This window comes from Triturus cristatus, chromosome 6 (genome assembly GCF_964204655.1).
Source record: "Triturus cristatus chromosome 6, aTriCri1.1, whole genome shotgun sequence".
Taxonomy (NCBI): Eukaryota; Metazoa; Chordata; class Amphibia; order Caudata; family Salamandridae; genus Triturus; species Triturus cristatus.
The window spans coordinates 102,399,325-102,415,320 of record NC_140589.1 but is presented as its reverse complement, the minus strand read 5'-3'; the positions used below and the strand labels follow the sequence as shown (position 1 = coordinate 102,415,320).

The 15,996-nt window shown below is 47.1% G+C and overlaps 1 protein-coding gene across 6 annotated transcripts in view; it reads left to right on the top strand.

Annotated features, from left to right (window-relative positions):
- Window positions 1-15,996, top strand: part of TMEM63B (transmembrane protein 63B) — a 417,772-nt gene that overhangs the window by 340,646 nt on the left and 61,130 nt on the right. For all 6 annotated transcript variants that reach the window (XM_085610287.1, XM_085610286.1, XM_085610283.1 and 3 more), the window contains 2 exons: window positions 1,454-1,577; window positions 14,242-14,375. In XM_085610287.1, coding sequence (XP_085466413.1) covers window positions 1,454-1,577; window positions 14,242-14,375 — 258 coding nt within the window. The remainder of the gene's footprint in view (window positions 1-1,453; window positions 1,578-14,241; window positions 14,376-15,996) is intronic.

Here is a 15,996-nt window from a genome sequence, read left to right as displayed (position 1 = left end):
CAAGGTACAATGAAATTTAGTTGGTCATTGCACCATATTGTACAGACTGAAGTCGGACTATGTTTCAATTCATTTCAGTGATCCTTGTGGGGCCTTCATCAGGACAATAGTGATATTTAAAAGGGATCGATTTGGCTGTCATAATTCTATAATAACATGCGTTAAAACATTTTAACTAAACTATCACAACATTTTCTCTTAGTTTCTAGTAACATAGGATCAAATATTTTACTTTACACAGAAGAGGGCCTGCAGGTCTTCAAGTGATTCACTTTAATTTAGTCTAAAACATTCTTGCCTCGATTTCAGTGAGCAAAGAGATTTATGTTAGGCATTTAATCTGTTAATTAGAAATTAACAAACGTTACATTTTAGACAATTATGCAAAATAGTCCTACCCAAATTAATTTAGTTTTCACATAGCAGGAATACATTTCTCTTGAACAATGTGACTGCGAGACATTGTAAGAGGTGTGTCTGGATCTTGGTACCCGACTAGTTGGAGGCACTGCGGGTAGGGTCGGATTAAGCGTGGAGGTCCTTGATGTAAGACAATGTGAGGTACTGTTAATAAGGATCGAGCCGCCCCGTCAAAGCAAAAGACAAATTAGCGGTGGGTTCCACAGATGAAGATTAAGGTGTTCTCATAGAGCAGATGGGATCTCTGTGCAAAACATTACAAAGCAGTGCAGGTCTATAATGAAGACCCTTGAAAAAGCTGCTGCAAAGGATGGTCTCCATCTCAGAATAGTAGGGGATGCCATTGGTGAAGATTGAGGCACATCTCCGAGCCGGTGTGGGATCGCTCAGTAGTGGAATGAAAGCGGGATCGTCCTTGTAAGGCGGATGAGATTTAGCAGATATGTGAATCATTGTCAGAGCTAGAAATATTGCTGCACGTCTGGATTTAGGTCTATCTGCATTGCTGCTTCTCGGTACTTGAACAGGAGAGGGGTCTGTCTGTAGTTTAGGCATTTTAGTACGTTCAGGAGTTATGTTTATTAGCTGAGCTGTGCGTGGGTCGCAGTCCCATGGCTAGTCGTGCCTGCTGTGATTTAGAACTGATTTGCAGCATAAACTTTTTGTGTGTAACAATTACCAATTATAAATCAATTGAGCATGAGACCTGTTTATCCACTCCTGGTCTGTCTGCTGTCAATCTCCTGTCTTTTCTCATCTTACAAACTTTGCGCTCGTCTTCTTTCGGCTGTATTTTTTTTTATCATTTTGAATCTTTTACTCATTCGTTCATCTGTCTGCTCTCCTGTTCTCTTCTCCCACTTTTTTCTATTATTTTTCATCCTGTCTCCCGCTTTCATTCTTCTACTCGCTCCTCTTCGTCCCACTCTTGTTCTCCTCTTTTACACTCTTCATTCCCCTACACTTTCTCTTATTCCTGATCGCTCTCTCCTGTCCTCACATCCCTCCTCCTCTCCTACCCTTTTCTTCAAAGGAAAAAGGCAGAACGTGGGAAGATCTTCTTCAAGAACCTGCAGGAGAAGGATCACGTCACCCACATGATCAACCCGCGGCTCTGCGGGCACATGTGCTGCTGCACCATGAAAGGCTGCGAGATGGTGCGTATAACCATTAGCTGGGACCCTGAAGTGACTACTTCATGCAGTGATGTTCTCACACTGTATATATGGTCACAAACTGATATATCTGAGACAATGCAGAACTGTTTGTGGCTTTACTCCCGCTGTGTCCCAGGAATGGAATAGCTGGTCGGTGTATGGCCCTTTGTTGGGTCCCATAACTTTTCTAAATTGAATTTAACGGCTGAGAACTTTTGAGACTTGCGCCCTAGTGGGACACATGTAGCAGTGAGTGCGCCTTTTCGGTAAGAAGGGAAGCATGGTCTTGCCAGGTGAGAACAGAGGGCTCCCTTGTCAACGTAATCTTCACCACTGTGTGTTTGAGTTGAGCCTGCAAAATATATTTATTAAAAAGCGTTGATCACAAACATCAGTCAAAGGGCCACCAGGCAAAAGGACAGGAAATCTCTGGCTTAAGGCAGCACACACACTTATCGCAAAATTCAGAATTTTTTAGATTAGGGCAACATGACATAATGTTTTAGTTCTTCAATGAGCAGGAGTGATATCATGACATGCAGAAAGAGTGTGTCCTTCATCTGTATCTAAATATGAGTAAGCCTTCTAAATACACAGCGGTGTTTTTTTTTTTTTAATTCACACCTCAAGTGCCATGATACAATCCTCGGCTAGCTATGAAGCGAGAGCGTTCGGTTAATGGCCTAATAAACATGACTATGACACGTTCAATGTTAGCATAACTATATATTCGAGGCGTGTGTGCTGTAGATACACATGATTTGCATACTCCTGCCATCTAGTGTTGGGTCCGGATGTTTGCAAGTTGTTTTTCCTTTGAAGAAGTCTTTCCCAGTCACAAGGTAAGGTGACTCCTTCTTTTGGTGATAGTGCGCATTGTTAGATTGTTTTCTTTCCGCCATCGGGTTTGAACGTGTATTGCTGCACTCCGGTTCACAACGGTTCTTCGGGTTCCCCACGGTGCGTAATCCACTGTACCCTCAACGCTATTGTTGTTGTACGCGTTTCCCTATTCCCCGCATATCAATTCGATTGGGAAATTCCATCTTTGGGAGAAAACACCGTGGGCGGCCGTCAGGCCTAACTGCATCGGTCCAGCCTTCTGCCGATGGAACGGACTCCGTTTCAATTTTGTCCTCGGTTCCACTCCAAGTACGCTCGCACCGACCTAATTAAAGTCTGCAACTTGTGCCTCTCAGCGGAGCACAAGGAACAAAATTGTGAGGCTTGTCGGTCGTTCCGATCAAAAAAGACTCTTTGGGATTGTCTGGCTCGACGATGAGAAATACAATGCCAAAGCATCCAACATACTCCAGATATCTTCGGAGAAGAATCCAAACATAAAATAGCGACAGCGGCGGAAGAAGAGGGGGCCTTCTCTGTCCCCTTAATCGGACTCCAAGTTGGAAATTAAACTGGAGTCCGAAGAAATTCCAGCAGTACAGGGTGTCATGAGTAGTAAACTCTCTTCCACCAAACATAAGGCTTCGGCACCACCTCTGTCTTCGGGCCTTGGTCGGCACTCAAACAAACAAACGGTCAGGCCTTCCAGTTCAGGATCGAGTCGAGACAGATCGTCTTAGGATCTGAAAACTTCTGCTCCGAAAGACAAGTCTGGTTCGGAACCAAAACCTTACGCTTCGAAACACAAGTCCAGTTCGGTGTCGAAGCCTTCCGTTTCGAAGTACAAATCCGGTTCGACACCGAAAGCTTCAGCGCCGAAATCAAAAGAAGATCTTAAGCCCCCGTAACCAATCCTGGACGTTATGAAAGAAAGATTAGACCCTAAACAGAAAAAGCTATACATTAATCCTGATACTGTACACTTTTCAGCTAAAACACCTTCTAAAAGAAAAGTCAGTTCAGAGGACACTGGGTATAAGATTCCTCTCAAAAAGAAGAACATGGCTACAAGTCCTATTCACCCTACTTTGCCTTCACAAATGCATTCCTATCTGGGAGCGACTCTAAACATTCACACAGCTCTAGCCTCTCCTAATGCAGCCAGAATTCGAAATATTCAAATTCTGTTACTACAGTTTCAGACCAACCACTACTTGGCAGTCCGGATTTTCATGCAACTGCTAGGAATGATGGCATCATGCATAGCAATAGTGCTTCATGCAAGGTTACACATGCGTCCCCTATAGAAAAACTTAGCACGTCAGTGGAATCAGTCACAGGGTCAGTTGACAGATCTAGTGTTGGTAGACAGGCGCACCCATCGCTCTCTGCAGTGGTGGAACACATACAAAAGGGCGGCCCTTCATCGACCCTGTTCCACAGATTGTGCTAACAGCAGACGCATCTCTCACAGGTTGGGGTGCCCATCTACAAAACGTAACAATTCAGGGTCTGTGGAACAACAAGCACAAACGACTTCACATCAGCTATCTAGAGCTTCTGTTATCTAGCACTGAAAGCTTTTCAGTCTCACCTTATAGCGAAAGTTGTCTTAGTCCGCACGGACGATATGACAGCTATGTACAAAAACAAGGGGGGTGACACACTCTCTGCAACTATCACATCTCTCTCAGACTATTTGGCGTTGGGTAATCCATCACAGAATTCCTCTTCTGGCAGAGCACCTCCCAGGAGTGAATAATCAAATTGCCGACCTTCTCAGCAGGATGTGGGAACAAATTCATGAGTGGGAACTTCATCCCCAGGTCCTACTTCCATACTTTCAAAAATGGGGATTCCCACAAATAGATCTGTTCGCCACAGTGGACATCTCAAAGTACCCAAACTTCTCCTCCAGGTTCCCACACCCTCTAGCCAAAGGCAATGCCCTATTGATGAATTGGTCAGGGATATTTGCCTACACTTTTCTGCCTATCCCTCTCCTTGCGTTTCTGGTTCAGAAGCTCAGGCAAACATCCCTCACATGGATTTTGGTGTCTCCCACATGGGCCCGTCAGCTATGGTTCATCACACTCTAAGAACTATCAGTGGTTCCACATCAAAAACTGCATATCAATTCCAGCCTTCTCACTCAGAACCATCAAGAAATTAGACACCCAAAACCCAAGGAGCTCAATCTAGCGATTTTGCTCCTGAAGTCATAGTGTTTGGATACTTAAATTTGCCGCCGGATTGTATGACTATTCTAAAAGAGGCAAGGGAGCCCACTGCCAGAGCATGTTATGCGGCAAAATGGAAAAGATTTGTTGTATATTGTAACAGCAACAATATTGATCTACAGCGAGCTTGTGTAGCCTACACATCCATTCGATTGCACCTTGCAGCAGTAGCCGCATATTTGCAAAACAGACAACATTTATCTTTGTTCAAAGTTCCAATAATTGAAGCCTTTATGGAGGGCCTTAAAAGAGGAATACCACCCAGAGTACCACCTGCACCAGTCTGGAATCTGAACATTGTGCTTACAACATAAACATAACATGTGTATTTGTAAAGCGCATGATTACCCGAAGGTGTCCTGGCGCTGAATAACAGATGTTTATTGTTACCCAACTCAATGGTACTCATTTTACCGACCTCAAATGGATGATAGGCTGAGTGGACCCGCCGGGATTTGAACCTGTGACCATGAGGTCGAACACAGGCCCTTGCAGTGGCTGCTTTAGTCCACTGAGCCACCAGACCCGGCTTACAAGACTCATGGGTCCACCTTATGAGCGATTACACAATTATTCATTACAGTTTCTTTCATGGAAGGTTGCCTTCCTCATTGCTATCACTTCATTAAGGAAAGTTGGTGAGCTACAGGCATTAACCGTAGAAGAACCCTTCTTTCAGCTTCATAAAGATAGAGTAGTTCTTCGCCCCAACCCAAAATTCCTTCCAAAAGTGGTTTCTGCTTTTCATATTAATCAATCGGTTGAGCTACCTGTGTTCTTCCCTCAACCTTATTCAGTAGCAGAAAGAGCTCTTCACACACTTAATGTCAGAAGAGTGTTATTTTGCTATTTTGAAAAGACAAAAGATTTCCATAAGACAAAGCAACTGTTTGTTGCGTTTGCTACACCTCACAAAGGCAATCCTATCTCTAAATCTGGTATTTCAAGATGGATTGTTAAATGCATTCAAACTTGCTATGCTAAAGCTAAAAGAACTTTATCTATACTTCATAGAGCTCATTCTACTCATAAAATAGGAGCACCTATGGCCTTTTTAGATAACATTCCCATAGCTGAAATCTGTAAGGCTGCAACATGGTCCACACTATACACATGTTCGAGGCATGTGGGCTGCTGAATTCATATCTGTGCATAGATCGCCGCCTAGTGTTGGGTCCGGATGTTTGCACGTTGTTGTCCTGGAAGAGTCTTCGAAGTATCCTGGGATAGGTGACTCCTCCCCTGGACTACAGTGCGCATGGGCATCCTCTCCATCCTCAGATTGTTTTTTTCCGCCATTGGGTTCGGATGTGCTATCTTGACTCAAGTTAGGAAAATCTTTTTTCAGGCCAAAATGCCTTTAGTTCGCGTCGGTACTGTTCTCGATCGGTATCGATAGTATCTTGTTAGTTTACTAACTTCCAGAACAAACTTTCGCATCTTACCCGACCGTCGATTCAACATCAACGATGGAATCGAGGACACCATTCAAGAGGTGTCCGGTATGCAATGCGAAATATCCCCACGTCGACGTCCATCCGGTGTGCAACAAATGCCTTTCACCGGATCACAACGAATCTACATGCATGGCCTGTGCCAGATTTCGATCCAAGAAGACTCTACGGAATCGATGAGCGGCGAGACTCGAGGCGCAGCAAGCGGCACAGGCCGACATCTTCAACGCCGAGACCGAAGATGTCGAAGAAGTGGAGAACCTACCCTCCAGTCCCGTTTCCGAACATGACTCCGGATCGGAAGACGTCGACGAAACACTCTTTCGCAGAGCTGAAGACGACACCGAGGTAGGAGACTACAATGAGGCCTTAGGGGCCGAAGAGAGTAGCTCCGGTGACGAGCAAGGCCTACCCGTTCAGACTGAAGAAAGCCCAGTGCAACAGTCTATGGCTCCGGTCGAGGGATCGCCTTCGGGCCTTACCCAAGACCTATCCCGCAGTTCTTCGGCCCCGCCCTCGGGCCCGGCCTCGGACATTCAGCGGCAGCCATTAATGCCCAAAACGGCTGGTTTCCCTTCTTCAAAACCGAAACCGAAAGCTGTATTGGTTCAATTGAAACCGAAACCGAAAGTGGCGCTGGTCGGATCGAGACCCTCCACACCTTCAACGCCAGCAAAACACATCGGCACCGAGCGCACCAAACGAGACTTCGGTGCCGAACTCGAAGCGGCCGACGTCGGAGTCGACATAAGGAAGAAGGCCTTCGGTACCACCAAACCTGCTCGGCTCCCGGCACCGACGCAATCGACTCCGACCCCAAAGGTCAAACAGCCTGCTGCGTCTCACACCGCTTCCACGGCGACACCAAAGCCACTCTCATCGAAGAAGTCGACGGCCATTCCTGCCCCTCGACTCGATGACCCACCGGCGCCGAAAAAATCCACGACCGCCTCAACAGAACCGGTCGGTGCAAAAGACTCGAGGGCGCTCCAGACGCGACCCATTGCTGCGCAAAGCACCAAAAAGAAAATGGTCCTCCAGGACACGTCGGGCTCCGAACCAATTAAAGCTCCAGCAGCCTCTTCGACACCAGCCAACATTACTTTTGGCCTGCCACCATCCACGGCCCCGAAACTGTTCCAAATCAGGACACGGGTGACCCATACCACGATCACGCCTGCCGAACGCTCTGCGGAGACGTCTCCATCGCATCTAATCGACGCCGACACCGGCAGGATGATTATCCACAAACGGAAAATAACTTCGGAGCCGGCTTTGGACTCCTTCAGGATTCTACTTAAAAGAAAGCTGCCTGTGGCTTCAGAACCAGTTCTTTACGAACCTTTCCACTCACCCTACCAGGATCCACAATCCTTCTCTCCCACACACTTCGACACGGATGCGTTGGTGGACTACATGGGTGACCAAGTTCCCTACCCCGGAGACATGGACCCTGACGGCCAACAGGACCCTGATCAAACTTGGGATGACCCTGTGGACCCAGGTGCACCTATGGATGCACAAGACCCGCAACTCTATGGAGCAAAAACATCTCCCACAGAGGACACGGCAGCGTTCAACGCTCTAATTGAACGTGCTGCGGCCAATCATGGGGTGCAACTTCACTCGGACACCGTCGAGGACGACTTTCTTATGGATACTTTTGCATCCTCAGAAAGGAATATAAAAACTCTACCCATGTTGAAGGGTGTCCTCAAACCAGCAAAGGACATCTTCAAGGAACCCACCAGGGCAAGAGTGATAAACCCCAGGATCGACAAGAAATACAGATCAGCGCCTGGGGACCCTACTTACATCAGAGGCCAATTACCTCTGGATTCCATTGTCGTTGCGAATGCTCGCAAGAGGGCACACTCACAAACAACAGGTGACGCTCCTCCCCCGGACAAAGAGTCCAAGGTGTTAGAGACCTCTGGCAAACGGGTTGCCGCCCAGGCAGCCAACATATGGCGCATTGCCAATACTCAAGCACTCCTCGCTCGCTACGATAGAGCGCACTACGACACATTAGAGCAACTAATCCAACATCTCCCTGACCAATACAGAGAAGGTGCAGAGATCCTCATCAGGGAGGGACAGCTCCTCACAAACGCATCCATCAAGTGTGCGCTGGATGCCGCAGACACAGCTGCCAGGGCCATAAACACTAGCGTCATGCTGCGACGACATGCCTGGTTACGAATCTCCGGATTCAAACCTGAGGTGCAAAACAACATACTCAACCAGCCTGTCAACCCCGACTATTTATTCGGCCCGGAGGTTGACACCACCCTAGAGAAAATAAAGAAGGACACGGACACTGCAAAGTCCATGGGGGCTCTCCAGACTCAGTCCTTTCGGAGCGGCTCCTTTCGTCGCCCCGGAAATAGAGGAGCAGGTAGAGGACAGGGGTCACAGCAAACATACAACAAGGGCAATACACAAACCACCTACGATAAAAACACCCGGGGTGGATATCGTGGCTCCAGTACAAAGGGCAGAGGACGCGGATATGGCAACACCAGGTCCTCCCCCAAGAACAAGCAGTGACGCCCTCTCCCTTCCTCCCGACCACATAACACCTGTCGGGGGAAGACTATAAAGGTTCCTGTCCACGTGGACCTCCATCACCACGGACAGGTGGGTCAAAGATATTGTCAAATACGGTTACTGTCTAGAACTAACCTCCACTCCACCCACAATACCTCCAAAAAACCGTCCTATGTCCTCAGAGCACTTAACGCTCTTACAGCAGGAGGTGCAAAGTATGCTTCTAAAAGGCGCAATAGAGGTCGTACCCGTCCACGAGCAAGGTACGGGGGTGTACTCCCTGTACTTTTTAATACCGAAAAAGGACGGGTCACTCAGACCTATATTAGACCTGAGACCCCTAAACAGATACATTCTTTCCGAGCATTTTCACATGCTCACTCTACAGCAAGTCCTCCCGCTGCTCAAGCAGGGAGACTTTCTAGCCACACTGGACCTTAAGGATGCGTATTTCCACATACCCATTCACCCCTCACACAAAAAATACCTCAGGTTCACTGTTCAAGGGCAGCACTACCAATTCAAAGTCCTTCCCTTCGGCGTGACAACGGCACCAAGGGTGTTTACAAAGTGCCTAGCTACTGTGGCGGCACATCTACGGAGGCAGCACATACACGTCTACCCTTACCTGGACGACTGGCTCGTTCAAGCGAAGTCAGCCCAGCAATGTGCCAGCCACATGTCCCGCACCATTCACCTCCTTCACAGTCTGGGGTTCTCACTGAATTACCCAAAATCCCATCTACAGCCCGCACACGTACAACAGTACCTAGGTGCGACTATAGACACTCTGGCGGCCACAGCTCAGCCAAATTTGGTGAGAATCAACAGCATGCAAATGCTGATTTCCAAGTTCAAACCTCAACACTCCCTTCCTGCGCGAGTGTTCATGCAGTTGATAGGCATGATGGCCTCCTGCATCTTCATAGTCCCCAAAGCGAGACTACATATGCGCCCGCTTCAGGAGTGCTTAGCACGTCAGTGGAATCAGGCTCAAGGACAGTTGAAAGACCTAGTGTTGGTGAGCGGTCGGGCATACAACTCTCTGCATTGGTGGAATCCACAAAACCTTTGCAAGGGCCGACCGTTCCAAGAGCCTGTCCCACAGATAATACTGACGGCGGACGCGTCTCTCCAGGGATGGGGAGCTCATGTACTCCATTACACAGTGCAGGGACTATGGACACAACAACAAAAGAAGATGCACATCAACCTTCTAGAGCTGATGGCAATCTTCCTCGCTATGAAAGCATTCAAAGTACACTTGTGCAACAAAGTCGTGTTGATCCGGACGGACAACATGACTGCCATGTACTACATACAGAAGCAGGGAGGAACACACTCTCCACAGTTGTCTCATCTGGCTCAGAGCATGTGGAAGTGGGCCATTCAAAGGAACATGTTCCTCATGGCAGAACACCTCCCCGGCAAAGACAACCAGATGGCGGATCTGCTCAGCAGACACAGCCACCAGATGCACGAGTGGGAGTTACACCCATCAGTACTCCAACCGTACTTCCAGCAGTGGGGTCATCCAGAGATAGACCTATTCGCGACAAGCGAAAACGCAAAATGCCAAAGCTTTGCCGCCAGGTTCCCACATCCGCAGTCGCAGGGCAATGCGATATGGATGAACTGGTCCGGCAGATTTGCGTACGCTTTTCCCCCAGCACCACTGATACCGCTGGTGGCACGCAAACTGCGTCAACACTCACTGACGCTCGTCCTGGTTGCTCCAACGTGGGCACGCCAGCTGTGGTACACCACCTTTCTCGAACTTTCCGTGGTGCCCCATCAAAGGCTGCGGGTCAAACCCGAGCATTTGACGCAGAACCATGGAGAGATTCAGCACCCAGATCCACAACAGCTGAACCTGGCAATCTGGCTCCTGAAGTCCTAGAGTTTGGCTACCTAAACCTGCCACCTGACTGTATGGACATCATTAAGGAGGCCAGGAGACCCACTACCAGAGCTTGCTATGCAGCAAAATGGAAGAGGTTCGTCATTTATTGCAATAATAATGACATTAACCCGCTAGACGCATCCATCCAAAACATTATTTGTTACCTATTACACCTATACCGATGCAATCTGGCGTACACCTCTATACGTGTCCATTTGACCGCAATATCAGCCTATCTGCAGACCAGGCAGCACCTCTCTCTATTCAGAGTGCCTGCCATCAAAGCATTCTTGGAAGGACTCAAACGAGCACATTCCACCAAGCCACCCACCGGCTCCGATGTGGAACCTCAACTTGGTCCTCACACGCCTGATGGGTCCACCCTTTGAACCTCTACACTCATGCGAGATTCAATTCCTTACCTGGAAAGTAGCTTTCCTAGTAGCGATCACTTCTTTGAGAAGAGTTAGTGAACTCCAGGCACTAACCGTTCAAGAGCCATTTATACAGGTTCACGCCAACAGGGTCGTACTACGTACCAACCCCAAATTCATGCCAAAGGTGGTATCGCAGTTCCACATGAATCAAACCATTGAACTGCCCGTTTTCTTCCAAAACCCACAAACTGTCGCAGAGAGGGCACTCCATATACTAGATGTCAAAAGGGCCCTCATGTATTATATCGACAGGACCAAACCCTTTAGGAAAACACAACAACTTTTCGTTGCCTTTGCCCCACACCACAAAGGTAACGCTATCTCCAAAGCAGGAATAGCCAGATGGATCGTTAAATGTATTCAAATTTGCTATCAAAAGGCTAAACGCACATTAACGATTCCCCCACGAGCCCACTCAACACGTAAGTTAGGGGCCTCAATGGCTTTCCTAGGAAACATTCCTTTGGATGACATATGTAGAGCAGCCACCTGGTCCACTACACATACATTTACCAAACACTATTGTGTAGATGTGCAATCAAAACAGCAGGCAGCTGTAGGACAGGCTGTTCTCAAAACTCTTTTTCAGACCGCTGCAGCTGGCACTGGTAGCCGCCGCTAATAAGAGGGCACTGCTATATATTCTATGCACAGATATGAATTCAGCAGCCCACATGCCTCGAACTGAATATGCTACTTACCAGTATGCATCTGTTCTTGGCATGTAGGGCTGCTGACATTCATATCGCCCTCCCTCCTCCCCGGCGCCTGTAGCAGCTGCAGCTCTCAGAATTACTGTAAGCATGGTCATCACTTTCTATATCTACTCCATCACTGCCACAATGGCGAAAAACAATCTGAGGATGGAGAGGATGCCCATGCGCACTGTAGTCCAGGGGAGGAGTCACCTATCCCAGGATACTTCGAAGACTCTTCCAGGACAACAACGTGCAAACATCCGGACCCAACACTAGGCGGCGATCTATGCACAGATATGAATGTCAGCAGCCCTACATGCCAAGAACAGATGCATACTGGTAAGTAGCATATTCATTACTAAACACTGTTGTGTGGATGTGTTAACACGTCAACAAGCCAGTGTCGGGCAACCAGAGCTATAGACACTTTTTCAAACAGCTGCAACCTCTACTGGTTAGCCACCGCTTTGCGAGTATACTGTTATATAGTCTATGCAAAGCATCTGTATCTACAGCACACATGCCTCAAACGGATTGTTACTTACCCCGTAAGCATCTGTTCTTGGCATGTAGAGCTGTAGATTCACACGTGCCCTCCCTCCTCCCCGGACACCTCTGGTTGTTGCAGTTCTTATTATTTATATTACATATGCATGGACAGCTCTGTACAACACTTACTTACTCCATTCTCACCCTCTTGCGGGAAAACAATCTAACAATGGAGTTTATGCCCATGCGCACTATCATCGAAAGGAGGAGTCACCTTACCTCGTGACTGGGAGCAACTTCTTCGAGGAAAACAACTTGCAAACATCCAGACCCAACACTAGATGTCAAGAGTATGCAAAGCATGTGAATCTACAGCTCTACATGCCAAGAACAGATGTTTACAGAGTAAGGAACATAATCCATTTGTATCATGTGCTGCTGTAAATCACATGCTCTGCACACTCCTGCCATCTAGTATTGGGCACAGATGTTTGAAAGTTGATTTTCTTCAAGGAGGTCTGTCTTCAGGTGTGAGATGTCTCATGACTCCTCTCTTAGGCCTCAATGCACCAGGACCTCTTTCGGTGATGACCCATTTCCTTTAGTCAGAGTTGTTTTGTTCATGGCAGCTTATTTTGTGTACACATTCTAGCCCCGAGGAAGTTTAGGCCACGATGCCAGACAAAACACGTCTTGGCTAGCTATCCAGAAGAAAGAAGGAAAATAAAGACCCACTTTGGGATATACCAGACGAGACTCTCTGCTTGTTCTTTTGTGTGCCTACAAGGACTTATCTAACATTTTTAGTTCTGGGTTTTGCTGCTGCAACTGACAAACCGACCTGCTGCTGACCATGTGCATAAAGTGGGCTTTGAGTTTACCCTTTTCAACCATTGGCTTTATTCAAGCAGCATCATCCAGCCATTGGCTTGCAAGATTGCAAATCACGTCTTTGGTCAGTGCAGTCAAATTTTAATCTCTCTCCTAATGCTGTTGGCTGTTATGCTGTATCCTACTGCCTCCACTCGAATGCTTGCCTTGAACCGCAGGAGGTGACATTTTACATCTGGAGCCCTTTCTATCCGCTCCTGCTGGCTACCTCCAGTGTGTCTCACCATTATGTGCAAAGGCTTGTTTGCACTACATGTCTATAACTGAAACCCCCGCAGGTACCCATTTTTTTCTCCACCCCAAATCACATGACTACAAATAATTAATAGTTGCAAAACAAATAACAGCATCTGCTGCTGGTGTAGATTGCATGTTTTGCACACTCCTGCCATCTAGTGTTTGGTACAGACATTGCAAGTTACTTTTCTTCAAAGTAGCATTTTCGGTTTGAAGGTGACTTGTGATGCCTCCTCGAAATCCATAATGCACCAGGCGAAAGACTCCACCTCAGTGGTTAATTTGTAAAAATAAATTTAAAATGTCGGGAGGCAGCTTGCATCAGTTCATTTCTCCTGTTAGCACCGCCTAAAACAGATCCAACTGCTAACTGTGAAAGTGGGGAGATGATGTGGCATAATGACCAGAGCTGCCAACCTCATAGCTGGGAAAAAAGGTTTGAGTCTCGGCGTCGGTTCAACATCCCGTGATTCTAGGCAAACCACGTAATCTCCCCTTAAATGAATCTATCCTTAACTGGGGCTCATGAAAAATGCCAGTGTTGATGATTAAGTGCTGGTGCTGAGCACCGGAAACCACCGGCTCAAATTAAGCACTGCTCCACCGTGGATTGTTTTTTCCGCCTTAACAGTTTCTCTCAGTAATCTAAATAAAAGTCTTATTTCTTCACAAAAACACCCCCACTTCTCACCACAAAAGGTGGTATCGAATTATCTTAAGAATTAAATAAACTCAATTAAAGTGATTTGATATCATTGAGCAAAAGAACGTGTGTTGCATCAGCATTCTATGACCTCAGCAGACTGGGGTACTGAACAGCGGGTGTCGTAATGCACTCATGTTTGTGGTAGATTAGACCCTGTAGAGGTTTCTATGCTGTCTTGATTGCGCGTGCAATAATGACTCTTTTATTCTGGTTCAGGTGGAGGCCATCCAGTACTACTCCAATCTGGAAGAGCGGCTGAAAGAAGAGTACAGGAAAGAAAAAGAGAAAGTGAACGAGAAGCCTCTGGGGATGGCGTTTGTCACCTTCCACAATGAGACAATCACGGCCATGTGAGTTTGGGAGGGGACAACTCCTGTGGGGGCATCGTCCATAGGCTTTAGTGAAGGGGCAAGAATAGTGTTGGAGAGGAGAGTACTTTCAGTCCCAGTGACACTGCTGAGACCCATTAGCCATGGAGCTTACTGTGATGTAGTTGAAGGGATGAACAGGAAGTTAAGTCTAAGCTGCCTCGGATAGAAGGAACCTCCTTTGGTGATTGTGCTTTCCTGGGAATTACTACTCCAACCAGAACAGCAAATCTCCCAGAATTCTGACAGACATCAGCTGTGATGGAATAATCATAAAATATCTGTGGTGAGCAGGTGGATGCTGGGGTTTCAACAGAGGTTTGTTTCAGGAGCAGAACTCTGTTTTATAGTCTCTAAGCTTCAAGCTGGTATTTCACATCTAGTTATTCTAAAGAACACTTACGGTTACCTACCACAAAAGTGGCTTCTTGGAGCTTTGAGGCAACTGAAGTCTTCAGGACAGATGGTATGTGAACAAAGCTCTTAGACGAGGATGGGATGGAGGTGCTGAGATGCCACGAGTGGTAAATGTTGACGAGGAGTTGTGCTTATTTAAGGGTATGTTCAGTTGGTTAGAAGTTACATACAACGGAGAGTTCAGTTTGAGGGGCAGCTAACACGCAGTTAGGACTGCACCCTTTTTTTCAACAGGAGCAGACGCAGACCTGTGGGAGGTGAAGGGTTTGGTGTAATTCTTGCACGAGTCACCATTTCTGAGCAAATGTTAGTGGTGTCGTAGACCTATTTCCGTGATGGGCTGGAGGTGGCACTGGAGAAATTTCATGAGGCTCTGGCCCTCTTTGCCTATGTTGGTGGTGGAGAAGTGATTCACAAGAGAAAGAAAGTTATCTACAAAAGCTATTCTAGCAAGCTTGTTTATGCCCACAACCTGGGTAAGTCAGTGACACAGTGGTAACTACTTTGATTGCCCCAGAGCATCCTCACATGGCGGATTCTACTGTGCAGTACCCGTTTTCAAGGACTCAATGAAGAATGCGGGTTGGTGTGTATATGCGTGGATATGATGCCATTGCTACCAGTGTAGGGCCATCGCATGTTTAGACCTTTAATTGCCCAAGAAGTGTTAACATGAGAAACCATGTTTTAAAAATGTTTTCTGTAGCGCAACAAGAACAACAAGCATTGGCCGCGAAAGTGATCGCGATCGATTGCGATCAAACATCAAAGCGGCCGCGAAAGTGAAAGTAATCACGGCAAAGCACGGAGCGCGCGCCCGCGCACATGCACTGTAGCTCTAGGCTGGCCTGGTAGCACTTTTTGGAGCCCTCTCAATAAGTCTCGCCAGACCAGCGCATGCGCTGGGTCAGGCGAGACCTAAAAAGGGGTGGCAGGGCGCTTTACATGAGCCATTGTTGCATTCTGTAATAATGAAATGTTAAACAACTTTACAATAAGTGAGTGATCAATGTTGGACACAAAAGAGAATGGGCAGATCTTAAATAGTATATTAGGTCTTTCAAAGAAAGGGTTCAGGAGGTTATATTCTTGTAAGTCATCAAGATGTTTGTGAAAGTTCAGATGGACCTGCCCAGGTAGAACAGGGATGCTCCCATGCAGATAAAGTTATCCGCTGTTGGCAAAT